The 14,935-nt window shown below is 38.5% G+C and overlaps 1 protein-coding gene across 2 annotated transcripts in view; it reads left to right on the plus strand.

The window, feature by feature from the left end:
- XPO5 (exportin 5) overlaps window positions 1-14,935 on the plus strand; it is a 51,372-nt gene that overhangs the window by 5,454 nt on the left and 30,983 nt on the right. Inside the window, exons 6-14 of one of the 2 annotated variants that reach the window (XM_072832881.1) lie at window positions 3,136-3,162; window positions 3,564-3,749; window positions 4,708-4,784; window positions 7,682-7,781; window positions 9,011-9,094; window positions 9,829-9,954; window positions 11,148-11,238; window positions 13,065-13,193; window positions 14,693-14,811. In XM_072832881.1, coding sequence (XP_072688982.1) covers window positions 3,136-3,162; window positions 3,564-3,749; window positions 4,708-4,784; window positions 7,682-7,781; window positions 9,011-9,094; window positions 9,829-9,954; window positions 11,148-11,238; window positions 13,065-13,193; window positions 14,693-14,811 — 939 coding nt within the window. The remainder of the gene's footprint in view (window positions 1-3,135; window positions 3,163-3,563; window positions 3,750-4,707; window positions 4,785-7,681; window positions 7,782-9,010; window positions 9,095-9,828; window positions 9,955-11,147; window positions 11,239-13,064; window positions 13,194-14,692; window positions 14,812-14,935) is intronic. The other variant, XM_072832882.1, reaches the window with a different exon arrangement.

Genomic DNA, 14,935 nt, shown 5'->3' on the forward strand with positions numbered 1-14,935 from the left:
GGGGCTCCAAAATGGTTAATTCTTAATATTTAAAGTATTTAAAGCCCAGATTTCCGGTAGGTCAGGGTAGCACCCCTATTAAATTTTGATGCTGTATTTAGTCTTGGTCCCTTTTGCAGTGGAAATTGCCAGATTTTATTCATCTTGACCACATGATTCTTTGTACAGGTTTCTCCCTGCTACCTGAAAGGGGAGTGTTCCTTTGAAACCTTTTGTGAGCCCAAATGGCATAAAATGAAGAAGAAATTACCATTAATTTATATGGAATAATTTTTTTTAGCATTCCCAGACCCCTCAAAAATAACCTCTTTTTAGCTTTTCTGACACATTAAGGACACATCTTGCTAACAGATACGCAAAATAAATCAAGATTAAGCACAGATGCTCACTGACACAGTTCAAAGCTATGGCTGCTAGATGCTGAGATGCTAAGTGTAGTGCCTAGGGAAGGAGTGTAGTGGTGCCTCTGTAAGGTGTTCCTGTAAAACAAGTGCTGAAAGCTGTTTTCATGTTGTGCCCTTTTTTAAAAGTAAAAAATCCTCTTCACATTTCTTTCAGTTAGAGAAAACAGGTACTAATCTGGGTCTTATGAAAATCAAAGTTGCATGACACAAACTTTCAAAAAATGGGAAGTATCTATATTTTATTCTCCCTGGCAGGGTATTTCTTCTGCAGAAAAGGGCATGCCACATACTGTCTTTCCAAGCATTTTTTTTTTTTTTAATATTTTATTTATTTATTCATGACACAGATAGAGAGACAGGCAGAGGGAGAAGCAGGCTCCGTGCAGGGAGCCTGACTTGGGACTCAATCCCGGGTCTCCAGGATCACACCGCAGGCTGAAGGCGGCCCTAAAGTGCTGGGCCACCAGGGCTGCCCAAGCATTGTTATTTTTAACAGCCCTGCATTGGGTTCCACATTGAATGTGGAGCCTGCTTAAGATCCTCTCTCTCCCTCTCCCTCTGTCTTCCCTACCCTCACCTGAAAAAGAAAAAGAGAAATTCTGATCCAGAATTCTTATTCGTACTTATTTCACAAAATAGAATTAAATTTAGTTCTTTTTTTTATGCCCCTGGTAAATTTTAGAGAAGCACAGCTACTAACACAAGTGATAAGAAGGTACTGTGAGCTCTTTGGGTTAGGAAGGAACTCATAGTAAGTACCTAATATATGCATTATACTTGTTTGCACTTCATGTGTTATTTAATCCTCAAAGCAACCCTAAGAGTCAAAAAGTTATAGTCTCCATTTTATGGATGCAGAAACTAAGGTTCAGAGAATAATTATTGAAGATCCCCTAATAAATGGTTGTGGTGAAATTCAAGTCCCATTCTTTATCATAGAATGGCCTATTTCCCTCAAAATAGCTCCCCAAGATTTTTCAAAAGAAAATACCAGGAAAATATTGGCACTTAAAAATGTATGGCTATCAAGGGTGAAGGAGGTATTTTCCTTCTCTAGGAGATTTAATCTTTAGGAGAAGGGGAACAAATTAAGACTCCTTAGATGCCCTAGCCAACATGTCCAAGCAGGGCTGATTGGTGATGGTGTGAGACATTAGAAGCACATCCACTGTGGTGATTTTCTTTAGCCTCAGTCTCCATTCCCTTCAGAACTGTTAAAGCAGGGATCCCTGGGTGGCGCAGCGGTTTAGCGCCTGCCTTTGGCCTGGGGCGCGATCCTGGAGACCCTGGATCGAATCCCACGTCGGGTTCCCGGTGCATGGAGCCTGCTTCTCCCTCTGCCTGTGTCTGCCTCTCTATGTCTTTCAGTCTCTTTCTCTAATAAAGAAATAAATCTTTAAAAAAATTAAAAAAAAAAAAAAAAAGAAAAAAGAAAAAAAAAGAACTGTTAAAGCGGACTGCCTCTTGTGTCCAAGACCAGAGCTCACTAAGGGCCATGTTCTGTACCTGGAACAACAGCTTTTGCTTGAGAAGTTGCATCCCTTCTTCCATCGCTTTTCTCCTTCCCTCCATTCTCTCCTTCTTGTTTGGGGAGTAGGTTGAATGGTAAACAATGATGTCGATGAATACAAAGACTAGACTTGGGTGTCGTCACTTGGATTCCTTTTCCTTCTGGGCAACATCAGTAGATGCTGGTGTGAGAGGGTTCTGCTTCTCTCTACTCCATCACTGATGATGAAGGCTTAATGCTTGTCCTTTATTAACAAATGTATTTCATAAAAGTTGAGAAAAGGAATTATAGAAGAAAAAATCCTTTATAGTCTTAATGGCAGTGAGTTTTCAGGTACTTCAGAAACTGTTACTCCTGTTTCTGTTCCCATTTAGCTGTCTTCAGGAATCATTCTTAATTTTAATTTCAGAAGTTTTTTGGGGAAGTATTAATTTTGTACGTGTAAATTATAAGCATTTTGTATTATTTACGGAATCTGAAGTATAAGGGTAAAAATCAGTTATAATTGTACGTTTACTGAACATTTTTATCTATTTAGCATGTGATATTTTTGTGTGTGATTTTCCTGTAGTTATGTCCATACATTCATAGTCATAAGTTGTATTCATTTCATTTTGTTTCTTGTTTTTTCATTTCAATATGTTACATCATTTCAATATGTTTTTGCTAGTTATAACTTGTCTTTATTTGAATAACTTGTCTTTATTTGAATATGGAAAAATGTTCATACTTTTTTTTTGTTTTGTTTTGTTTTTAATTTATTTTTTATTGGTGTTCAATTTACTAACATACAGAATAACCCCCAGTGCCCGTCACCCATTCACTCCCACCCCCCGCCCTCCTCCCCTTCTACCACCCCTATTTCGTTTCCCAGAATTATGTTTCTTTGATCACTAGCCATGTGGAGCCTTATTTATTCATCTGTTAGTTGTGTTTCTTTGTAAAATCCTTGCTTTGAAACTTTGTGGACTTCATGTTGTAACAAATTTGTGTAAGCTCTTTAGATACTAACTTTCTATCATATTGCTAAAATTGAAATAACCTGTCCTTAGGGGGAATATCAGCTACTATGTTCATGTACAGTTGTATTCCTTTCCAAGTTTAAAAGTTGAGTCTGTATTTAAAATCATTATTCAAGGGACTTTATTAAGTGGGTGGAAAGTTATTATGTAGCCTTTTGCTCATTAAAAACATTGGATCCTTATACTTCTTTTCTTTCAGAAGACAGATAATTCTCAGGAGTCAAAGGTAAGAGCTCTTGTGGAGTTGGAAGGAGACTTCTTTGAGGCTTTCAGGTACAGAGATGCATACATATGTAGTGGAGGGTGACCTCAGCCTTGGTTTAGGTGATCACTGGTAGAAGGGAGTTAGAATTACAGTATTTCCAGTTTATCAAAGGAGATGAAATAGCCACACATGCCGATATGGTCCTATTTACAGACATTGAGAATGCTGTTGTTTGAGAAGTGGTTGTGCATCAAAAGAAGACCTTTGAGTTCCCTGTCAGTGGCTGTTAAAAGAGTACTTTTTTTTTTTTAATCGTTTTCTTTTTAGAATTAGAGAATAGAAGGAGCTCAGGTATAACCACAGCCTTCCTGAAGTCTGTTACCAGTGAGGACTTAATGATTAAGTTATTTCTTTTCATGCAGGCTCAAGCAAACTGTCGAGTAGGAATCGCAGCTCTGAATACTCTAGCAGGCTACATTGACTGGGTGTCCATGAGTCATATTACTGCTGAAAACTGTAAGCTCTTAGAGATGCTCTGCCTGCTTCTGAATGAACAGGAACTTCAATTGGGAGCAGCTGAGTGTCTTCTCATTGCAGTCAGCAGAAAAGTAAGTTACCACTTCAAACTGACTTTTGTCCTCTCAGAATTTCTTAGGGGAGTGTGTGTTTGTTTAATTGTACATTGTAGTAGGAAGCCATTGGAAAATTTGGGATTTATTTTTACCTGACACCAATTTAATTGCCTGCTCCTACCCCTTTGGTAGTTTGCCGATATTCTAGGGATCCATTGGCACTATATACAGAGATTTACCAGGCTACCTGGTTCTTGAAACTACTATAAATCTTGGTACTTCATGCTGAGGAAATAAGATGAAAGTAATACTAAAATTTAAAACTCAATGTTCCATCAAAGAATCTTTTTATTTATTTATTCATGAGAGACAGAGAGAGAGAGAAGCAGAGACACAGGCAGAGGGAGAAGCAGGCTCCACGCAGGGAGCCTGACGTGGGACTCGATCCTGGGACTCCAGGATCACGCCCTGGGCCGAAGGCAGGTGCCAACTGATAAGCCACCCAGGGATTCCCACATCCAAGAATCTTAAGTGGTGGCTGCACTGTCCTTTTTTTTTTTTTTTTTTTTTTTAATGTATACATTCATGAGAAACACAGAGAGGAGACAGACACCTAGGCAGAGGGAGAAGCAAGTTCCCTATGGGGAGCCTTTTATTTATTTATTTAAGATATTATTTATTTGTTCATGAGAGGCAGAGACACAGGCAGAGGGAGAAGCAGGCTCCATGCAGGGAGCTCAACTCAGGACTCGATCCTGGGTCTCCAGGATCAGGCCCTGGGCTGAAGGTGGCGCTAAACTGCTGAGCCACCCGGGGTGCTCCCCAGTGTTGATTTTAAAGGATCAGCCTTTTTTCCAGTGTTTAGTTAAGCTCTGAGACTGTGAGAAATTATGAAATCATTATCTTTTATTTTATAGGTATAGAAGATGTTAGTACTTGGAGGCTTTTAATAATAAAGTTTGTATTATTTGTGTTTCCCTAAAATTGGTTCTAGGGCAAGTTGGAAGACCGGAAGCCCCTGATGGTCTTATTTGGGGATGTTGCCATGCATTATATACTGTCTGCTGCACAGTAAGTATCTACTTTTTATGTGTTTTCTAATTTCTTTGTCCTTTCTGTAGTATAGGTCGATATATCTAAATTCATATCTGAATGTTGGCAGTCAATTGACAGTGACAGTGTTTTTAATGTGAACGAAAGTCAGGCAGTGTTAAAGGAACTTTTAAACCTTTTTAAAGACTTGATAGTGGAAACTCAGTCACTTTCACAGTTTTCCCCATTCTTCCCAGATAGCTCATCTCCTTGATTCTGTTTGCTTCTGGTGATTCCCAAGCCTCCTAGTAGTGCTGGTGCCTAGGCCTGAGAATGCTCTGATCTTCTGGACCAGAGTCTGCACCAGGGCCTGCCTTGACTGCAGAACTCCAGATGTTCCTCCCTCCTCAAAGTAATCAATGTCTGATGTGCTAAGGCTCTTGGAAGCAGCAGGAACAGTGTGTTCAATGAGAAATGTATGCATGGGACCTGCAAACACATTCTGTGTTCTAAAATAATGGCTTCCACTTTTTTTTTTTTTTTCATTTTTAATTGCTTTGAAACATGTTTGAGCATTTCCTGATATGTGTTTCTTACCAGGAAGGCAGGTAGAACTGTATGTACTACAAAGACAGTTGAAGCTGTCACATCACCTTTTTTTTTTTTTTTTTTTTTTAATACTCTTAGTGCCAGGGAGAAATGAAAAGATACGAGATACACATGTATTACTTAAAATCTCTCACTGTCCATTCCAACACAGCTTTTATGATGGCTTTCTTTTCTCTGGAAATTAGCTCTGTTTTTAAGAGGTCCTGTTAATTAAATTTATAACATGTCTTTTGGGTACTCACTGCAGCTAACTGTTCCCAAGGCCCATTTTTTAGTTCCATAGAAACTGACATTCAAAAAAAAAAAAAAGAAAGAAAAGAAACTATGACATTCACACTGAATTGTCCCATCTCTGTGTTACTTGTACTGGTTAGTAAAGCTATGATTCAAACCGAGGCAGTCAGACTCGAGAGCCTGCACTAGAAACCACAATGCCATATTGTCCTTCACTGTCACTAGAACCCAAGTCTTGCTTACCCTGAGGCCCATGCTTTTTACGTTATACTCCGCTGCATCTGGAACACAGCTAATATGGCTGCTGTACATACTAGTTATTATTACTTCTTTTAATTTTTTTTTCTTTAGATTTTATTTTTCCGTTCATGAGAGATGCAGAGAGAGGCAGAGACATAGGCAGAGGGAGAAGCTTGGCTCCATGCAGGGAGCCCGATGCAGGACTCAATCCCAGGACCCTGGGATCACGCCCCAAGCCAAAGGCAGATGCTCAACCACTAAGCCACCCAAGCGTCCCAGTTATTGTTAATTCTTATTAGTGTGAATAGTCTTACATCATTTCAGGTCCAGTTTTGCCACCAAATAAGTTATAATTTTTTTAAGACTTTTTTTAGAGCCATTTCAAGTTCATAGCAAAATTCAATAAAGGTACAGAGATTTCTGTGATGCCACATGCCTACCCCCCACGCATAGCCTCCTCCATTACCAACATCACCAACCAGAGTAGTTTATAACATTTGTTATAATTGATGAACTACATGGACACATTATAATCATCCAAAGTCCATAGTTTACTTTAGGGTTCATGTTGGGTGTTGTACATTCCATAGGTACAGTTCTGTGGGTTTCAACAAATGTGTAGTAACCTGTATCGTTGTAGTATTGTACAGAGTATTTTCACTGCCCCCCAAAAATCCTTTGTGCTCTGCCTATTCATCTCTCCTCCCCTACCCCAGCCTCTGGCAACAACTGATCTGATCTTTTTTACTTTCTCCATAATTTTGCCTTTTCCAGATTGTCATATAGTTGGAATAATATAGTATATAATCTTTTCAGATTGACTTCTTTCAGTTGGTAACATGCATTTAGAGTTTTTCCATGTGTTTTCATAGCTTGATAGCTCATTCCTTGTTAGCAGTGAATAATATTGCATTGTCTGGCTGTACCAGTTTATCCGTTCACCTGCCAGAAGACATCTTGGTTGCTTCCAAATTTTGCCACTTATGAATAAAGTTGCAATAAACATGTAGGTTTAACATGTTAAAAACATGTAGGTCTTTGTGTGAACGTGTTTTCAACTCCTTTGGTAAATAAGAAGCATGATTGCTGGGTTGTTAAGAGTATGCTTAGTTTTATAAGAAACTCAAATTGTTTTCAAAGTGTCTATATCATTTTTGCATTCTCACCAGCAATGAATGAGAGTTACTTTCGTTCCACATCCTTGGCAGCGTTTGGTGTTGTCAATGGTCTGAATTTTGGCCACTCTAATAGATATGTGGTGGTATCTTATTTGAATTTGCAATTCATATAAATATGTTTGTCATCTGTATCTCTTTGGAGAGATGTCTCTTAAGCTCTTTGGTCTATTTTTTGATCAGGTTGTTTTCTTATTGTTGAGTTTTAAAGTTCATTATATATCTTGGATAACAGTCTTTTTTTCGATGTGACATTGCAAATATTTTCTCCCAGTCTGTGGCTTGTCTTTTCTTTCTTTCAATTATAGTCCTTTTAATTTTGTCAGTGGCATAAGGGATTGTTCCTAGGCATGTCTCTTTAAGTCCTCCCTGGGTATCAATGAATGTCTATAAATATATGCATTGTTGTATGCAGTCATGCCCGGAGTTTATGTTATTAATCCAAAATAATCAAGGACCATTTAATGTGCATAATTAGAGTGCTTCTTTGAGGGATAAGATTACATTGAACCCTGTTCTTCATTGATCTTCAGTGTTTGGCTTGAGTTTTTTTTTTTTAACTTTAATACTCAACAGAAATTTGAATGTCGAAGCACAGACCACATATAGCTCCATTTGGTGGGAATCCTTTTGGTTGTCTTGATGTGCAACTAATCTCACTATTTTCTCATCTTACAGGACTGCTGATGGAGGAGGCTTGGTAGAAAAACATTATGTCTTCCTGAAGAGACTCTGTCAGGTGTTGTGTGCTCTGGGCAATCAGCTCTGTGCATTGCTGGTGAGCACTTATTTTCTGGAGAGTTTCAGGGCCATTTGATCAGAGCATTTAGAAAGTTATATTTGTATAATGAGTGAAACGTGCCATTAATTTTAGCTTTGTGGAGCATTGCCCTACAGATTATTTCATATGACTTTTATAGATTAAATTATAATGGGTTGAATGCTGTATATTTCTTTTAACAAGTCAGTTATTGATGTTAACAGGAAACACCCACGTCCATTATTCCATAAAGTCAACGTTGCTATTCTTATGAATTTTGGTACTTAAGGTTCTTATAGTACATCAGTTTGCTGAATGCATTACCCTTTAAAATTCTATTAGATCATGAAATATTACGCGTTTGAATAAAAAACCCTTCTTCCAAGTTTAAAGGGTTGTATAATTGATCATAAAAGAAAACGTTAGTGTGATTGACCTAAAAATACCTGTCTTTAGGGAACTATTTAATAACTTGTCTTACAAGTTGAGAGATAGGACATTGATACCGACATTTGCGTCTGATGTTATGTCTTTTTGTGGTGGTTTGAATGGTAGGGGAGGATAGAGCTTCAGACATACAATGTATACCATCAAGTGGTTATTTAATAGATTTGGTCACAGAGATGTGAATAGTCTAGGTGTGAAGAAATAATACAGATTTTTTTCTTTCTGTGATTTCTGAAATGAATGCTCTTTTTCATTTTAGTATTTGACCACAGAATGAGTTTTAATGATGATGATTAAGGAGGTAAAGCACCTTTCCTGTTTTTAGCCCTTGAATCGATGCCTTCCTTAGGTCACAAGGAAGTATAAAGTCCTTTCAGAACTGAAATTTGTGAGGGTTTAAGTTCTGTACAGTTGACCCTCGAACGACACAGGTTTGAACTGCATGGGTCCACTTATACACAGATATTTTTTGATAAATACAGTGCAATTCTGTAAATGTATTTTCTCTCTTAGAATATCCTTAATAACAATTTTTTTCTTTAGCTTCCTTTATTGTAAGGACACAGTATATAATATATATAAAAAACATGTGTTAATCGACAGTTTATGTTATCAGTAAGGCCTCCGACTTATAGGAGGCTATTAGTAATTAAGTTTGGGGGGAATAAAAAGTCATATGTGGATTTTTGACCCTTAGCCCCTGTGTTCAAGAGTCAGCTGTGTTTGTCACCCTACTCCTCCCACTGTTTTCTTCTACCCGCCATGAACGTCACTAATGTGGTGGTCTTTTTGTCTCTCAGGGTGTGGATTCTGATGTAGAAACACCAGCAAACTTTGGAAAATACCTGGAATCTTTTCTTGCTTTCACCACCCATCCAAGTCAGGTAAACTTTATGCAGGCAACATCTCAAAAGTTTAGTTAGGTGTAAACCAAAATCAAGCACTGTGGTTTGAAGTAATTAGCAGCTTGTGTATAAAATGTCACTCTTGAAGCCCTAGGAAATAATAATAGTGTGATTTCATTAAGACAATTGTTGAGTCTTCCTCCTGAGCCAGGTTGTCACACCATCTAGGTCAGAAGCTTTTCCCCTCAGGTGTCTGCTGATGTACAGTCAGATGAAGTATGTCCCAGGTGATTTGCTACTAAAGGCATTTTAAATGCAAAAATCTTGATTGTGTTACAAAATTAATTGCCCACATTTAAAGTTTTCCTTGTAATACCACCCTGAGATTCCCATATCCTTCTTTGCCCTTAAAGTAGAGGGGTGACTAGCTGGCTTAGTTGGTAGAGCATAGGACTCTTAACCTTTAGGTCATTCAAGCCCTACATCAGGTGTAGAGCTTACATAGGATAAAAAAGAAGAAAAAGTGGTAGAGCTCATCTAATACTCCAGGAATTGCACCTGACCCACAGCCTGTCTTATCAATATGTGGTCTGTAATAGGCAGTCATTACTGATGCAGTACAATATGGACAATTAAGAAGTATTACAGAGATTTGTTTCCATAAAAAAATATTGATAATTGCTGGGCTGAGTAATGACCTTGTTTATATAAAATCCAAATCCTTCAACTGAAGTTTTCCTTTTTTTTTTTTCCTTTTTTATTTCCCCCTTTAGTTTCTACGCTCTTCAACCCAAATGACTTGGGGGGCCCTTTTCCGGCATGAGATCTTATCCCGTGATCCTTTGCTATTAGCAATAATACCAAAATATCTTCGTGCTTCTATGACTAACTTGGTCAAGGTAGGCAGTGGGAATCAAAATGTGGAATGGGGGTACCTGGGTGGCTCAGTCCATTAAGCGTCTTACTCTTGATTTCTGCTTAGGTCATGATCCTCAGAGTTGTGGGATTGAGCTCTGCATCGAGCTCCACACTCAGCAGAGTATCTGGTTGGGATTCTTTGTCTCCCTCTGCCCCTCGCCCTGCTTTCTCTCTCTCTCTCTCTCTCTCTCTCTCTCTTTCAAATAAATAAATCTTAAAGCACACACACACAACACATAGAATGTAGGTGGATACACATAATGAGACTTAGATTGGCATCACTGACAGCCCATCTTGGTCACCAGGATCCCATCCTTGGGCATTATTCTCTTATTCGCCTGGAAAAAAGAAGTCCAAACTAGTTATTAGATCTACATTTTCCTATTTTTGGAGCACTTATATACAAAGTATTGGGCTAGATGCTAGGAAGAAATAGGACAAGAGCAGTGACCCATGCCCATGCAATGGGATAATGCTTTTCACAGTTTAAAAGCAGGCAGGGTGGAGCCAAGATTCCAAGAGGAAGTCAGATGTGATTGTTTCTGAAGATCTAGTGAGGATCTGAAGGTGAGTGAGAAGGGAGGACAGAAAGTGAAAGCAAATGGCACATCACTTTGGTAGAATTGCTTCTGAATCCCCTGAGATTGGCTAAGGGCTCTTGGCAGACGACAGATGGCTTAGCCTTGATTTATAAAAATCAGAGAATGGGACCTATTCCTCAGGGAATACACCAAACACATGGCATACTCTGTCCTAATTCTCTCCATGGTCTTTAGTACTTTTTGAGTGAAACATCCAAAGTTCCGTGCTTAGTCCCAGGGTTCAGCACTTAAGGAGACAAATAGTTTTCAGTTCTTTTTTGCTTATTACATGCTGTATTAGCACTTTGTTTTGGGACAGCTTTATACTCATCCTAAACTCCAGAGTTTAACTCTCCCTAAGGAATCTGGAGGAGAATATCAAATGCGTGTTCTTTTTTCTACTATTCTCAGGATTATTGAAACTAGGAGAAAATTGTGGGCTTGAGGTAGACCAGAAGTAGTTATTTATTATAAAAGATCTTATTCAAACCGTAATACTTTTTAAATTTAGAAAATGCTTTAGCTCCTAGAATGTAACCCTCTTTTGGTAGGTCTGTTTTTATCACCTACCCCAATTCTCTTTCTCTTTGCAGATGGGCTTTCCTTCTAAAACAGACAGTCCTAGCTGTGAATACTCTCGATTTGATTTTGATAGTGATGAGGACTTCAATGCTTTCTTCAACTGTAAGTGATAGTGGCCTGGAATTTCTTCCAGTAGTCTGAGAATGGGATCTAGTGTTAAAAATCATGGTGCATGACCCTTGGGGTTGTATGTTCAAGGGTCTAAGATCTGGACAAGCAGCCTGTTTAATCTCTAGTTTCACATTGCAGCAGGTACTGAGATTGCACTCATTTCCGGCATAGTATTCTCTTTTTTGCACGTGCATTACATGCACAGGTATGTGTGCACATACACACAGCCTTTGGGCTTTGATGTTTAGGCATAGAAGCTATATGTAAGGCACTTAATTTTTTTTTTTTTTAATTTTTATTTATTCATGATAGGCACACAGTGAGAGAGAGAGAGGCAGAGACACAGGCAGAGGGAGAAGCAGGCTCCATGCACCGGGAGCCTGACGTGGGATTTGATCCCGGATCTCCAGGATCGCGCCCTGGGCCAAAGGCAGGCACCAAACCGCTGCGCCACCCAGGGATCCCCACTTAAATTTTTTTTATAGCTAGGATTAAATACTACTTTATCTTGCTGGTCTTCTAAAAAAGAAGAAAAACTCATATATTCTGATAACCTAAGTCTGTTCTCGGTTTTCTGTAGCTTGGCTGCTTCTCCTCCCCACCCCCCCTTTTTTCAAATAGCAGCTTTAGGAGTTATAATTTGTTTACCATACAATTCGCTCATTTATAGTATACAATTCAGTGGTTTTTTTTGTATGTTTAAAGTTGTGCAACTATTGGCTCAATTTCAGTATATTTTCATGACCCCAAGAATCCCTGTGCCCGCTTGCAGTCAGCTATTCCCAGTCCCTTCATCCTTCCCAGCTCCAAGCAACCAGTAATCAATCCACTTTCTGTTTCTGTATTTCAGCTATCCTGAACATTTCATATTAACAGATTATACATTATATGGTCTTTTATACCGCCTTCTTCCACTTAGGTTTTTTTTTTTTTTTTAATTCACCAATATTGTGGCATGTATCAATACTTCATTTCTTTTTATTGCCAATATTTCATCGTATGAGCATACCACATTTTATCTATTTCATAAGTTGATGGATATTTGAGTCGTTTCTACTTCTTGGCTGTTGGGAATAATGCTGCTATTGGGGTGCCTGGCTGGCCTCGTCAGTAGAGCATGCACCTCTTGATCTTGGGGTTATGAGTTCAAGCCTCACATTGGGCCTCTAGCTTACTTTATTTATTTTTTTTTTTTTAAAGATTTTATTTATTTATTCATAGAGACACAGCTAGAGAGAGAGACAGAGACACAGGCAGAGGGAGAAGCAGGCTCCATGCAGGGAGCCCGATGTGGGTCTCGATCCCGGGGTCTCCAGGATCACACCCTGGGCTGCAGGCGGCGCTAAACCGCTGCGCCACTGGGGCTGCCCTCTAGCTTACTTTAAAAAATAATAATGTTGCTATACCGTTTGTGTACAAGTCAAGTAGAAACATGTTTTTATTTCTCTTGGGTCGTATGCCTATATTCAGTCATACAGTAATTTCATGTTTAATGTTTTGAGAAACCGCCAGGCTGTTTACCATAGTACCCACATTGTTTGCATCTCTACCAACCTTGTCTGTTATTAATTCCAACAGAAATGGGAGACCACTTTTAGTTTGCCTCTTAGAGGATTAAGCTGGTAGAGCAGCTTCCAGAAACAATTTACTTTTGAAAATTTCTGAATTTGTTAATCTTTATTGAACATTTGTTACATTCAAGGCATAAATCCGCAGAACAAAAGTTTCTTTGAATATTTTCCACCTGGGATGGATAAATGAATGAACATTAGTACTTATTGTCTGCCAGTTACTGATTTATGTCTTTCTTTTGGCAGCCTCCCGGGCCCAACAAGGAGAGGTAATGAGGTTAGCATGTCGTTTGGATCCTAAGACTAGCTTCCAGATGGCTGGGGAGTGGCTAAAATATCAGCTGTCAACTTCTGTTGATACTGGATCCGTAAACTGTAAGGTTTTTTTATTTTTAAATATTAGTGAAGTATTGTATCAAATATACATAGGAAATAAGCCTTGTAAGCCACACTTCAGAACAACATGCTAACAGCATTCAAAAATGTTTAAATTATAGTAAAAACATGTCCTTAAAAAAAAAAAAAAAAAAAACATGTCCTTGTCAGTCTTGCCTTCATTTTTCTTTTCTAAAAAAACAACCAGTTGCTCATTGTTTATTATATTACTTCAGTTTAGACACCATTTTATTAAATTGCATGTCTAGACTTTTTAAAGCTTTTCTACTAAGTTTTTGCATAGAACCACTCCTAAACTCAGAAAGAATGCATCATTAGGCATAATAGAAGCAGTACAAGGACTTTCTGTATCACTCAGCCACCTCAAAGCTTTTGGAACTGCTGCTTTATACAAAATCAAAATAACACTTTTGTACTCAAATGCATAAGCTGGGTAACTTCTCTGTATTCCATATCTTCTGTCTGTTGTCTTACTAATTAATGCATGCTGTGGGTGACAGGAGAAGGTATAAGGCACTCCTTTAGAAATGTTCCATATTTATAGTCAGTTACTAGCTACACTAGTTAACTTGGTATATATATATATATATATATATATATATATATATGGGATTTAACATTCTGTTTTGGGTATTTACAACTGACTCTCAAGGTCTGTGGTATCTGGTTAACTTGAATGTTTGTAGAGGCCCAAATATGTTGCACCAAGATAAAGCTAGTAAATGGGAATACTATATGGAAGCAAGAAAAGTAGATAAATCTTTTCGTCTGTACCTTGCTGTTTGAGTGATGTACTTTGATGATACCTATGAACTTGAGGGTGGCACAGTTCTCTAGAACTTGAAGTTGTCAGGAGGCTGCTAGATACGAAGCAACATTTTGTGTCTTATACCAGTTTTTCATGGAGGGATTCTTTATGGTCTCAAATATCCTAATTATTTAGATTCTCATGGACAGGTTAAAAAGAACAAGGAAGGGAGAAATTAATTGATATTTATCAGTTGCCTGTGATTGACCAGACACTGTTTCTGATGCTTATGTTTATCCTCATTCAATATTCAAAGTGGGCTTTTTTTAAAGATTTTATTTATTTATTCATGAGAGACACAAGGGAGAAGCAGGCTCCCTACAGGGAGCCCAATTTAGGATTCAATCCCTGGACCCCGGATCACAACCTGTGCCAAAGGCAGACGCTAACCACTAAGCCACCCAGGCATCCCTCAAAGTGGTTTTATAGATAGGACTCACAGAGGTGAATTTTGACAGCTCATTATGGAAGGTGGAGGCTGGATAGGCCCTCTCTCTACTTTTCATTCTTTTTATTCCCCAGGCTGCGAGGGATTCGATTATTTTGTTCTTTCAACTGTGAAATTAAGTGGTCCCTAAGTCCCCATTATCTCTCTGGTGTCTTCTGTGATCCTGCAGTTGTGTTTGCACACTTGTATGTGTTTGTGTTTTACAACTCTGTTCTCCTACAGCTGGAACTGGAGAAGGTGGCCTCTGCTCCATCTTCTCGTCTTCATTCGTGCAATGGGAAGCCATGACTTTTTTTTTGGAAAGTGTGATCAACCAGATGTTTCGGACATTAGATAAAGAAGTAAGTAAGTGTTTTCTATCCTGATTGCATAATGATTTTGATTTTTTTTTTAAGATTTTATTTATTTATTCATGAGACACACAGAGAGAGGCAGAGACATAGGCAGAGGGAAAAGCAGGCTCCC

The sequence above is a fragment of the Canis lupus genome, chromosome 7, assembly GCF_048164855.1.
Source record: "Canis lupus baileyi chromosome 7, mCanLup2.hap1, whole genome shotgun sequence".
NCBI classification, from domain to species: Eukaryota; Metazoa; Chordata; class Mammalia; order Carnivora; family Canidae; genus Canis; species Canis lupus.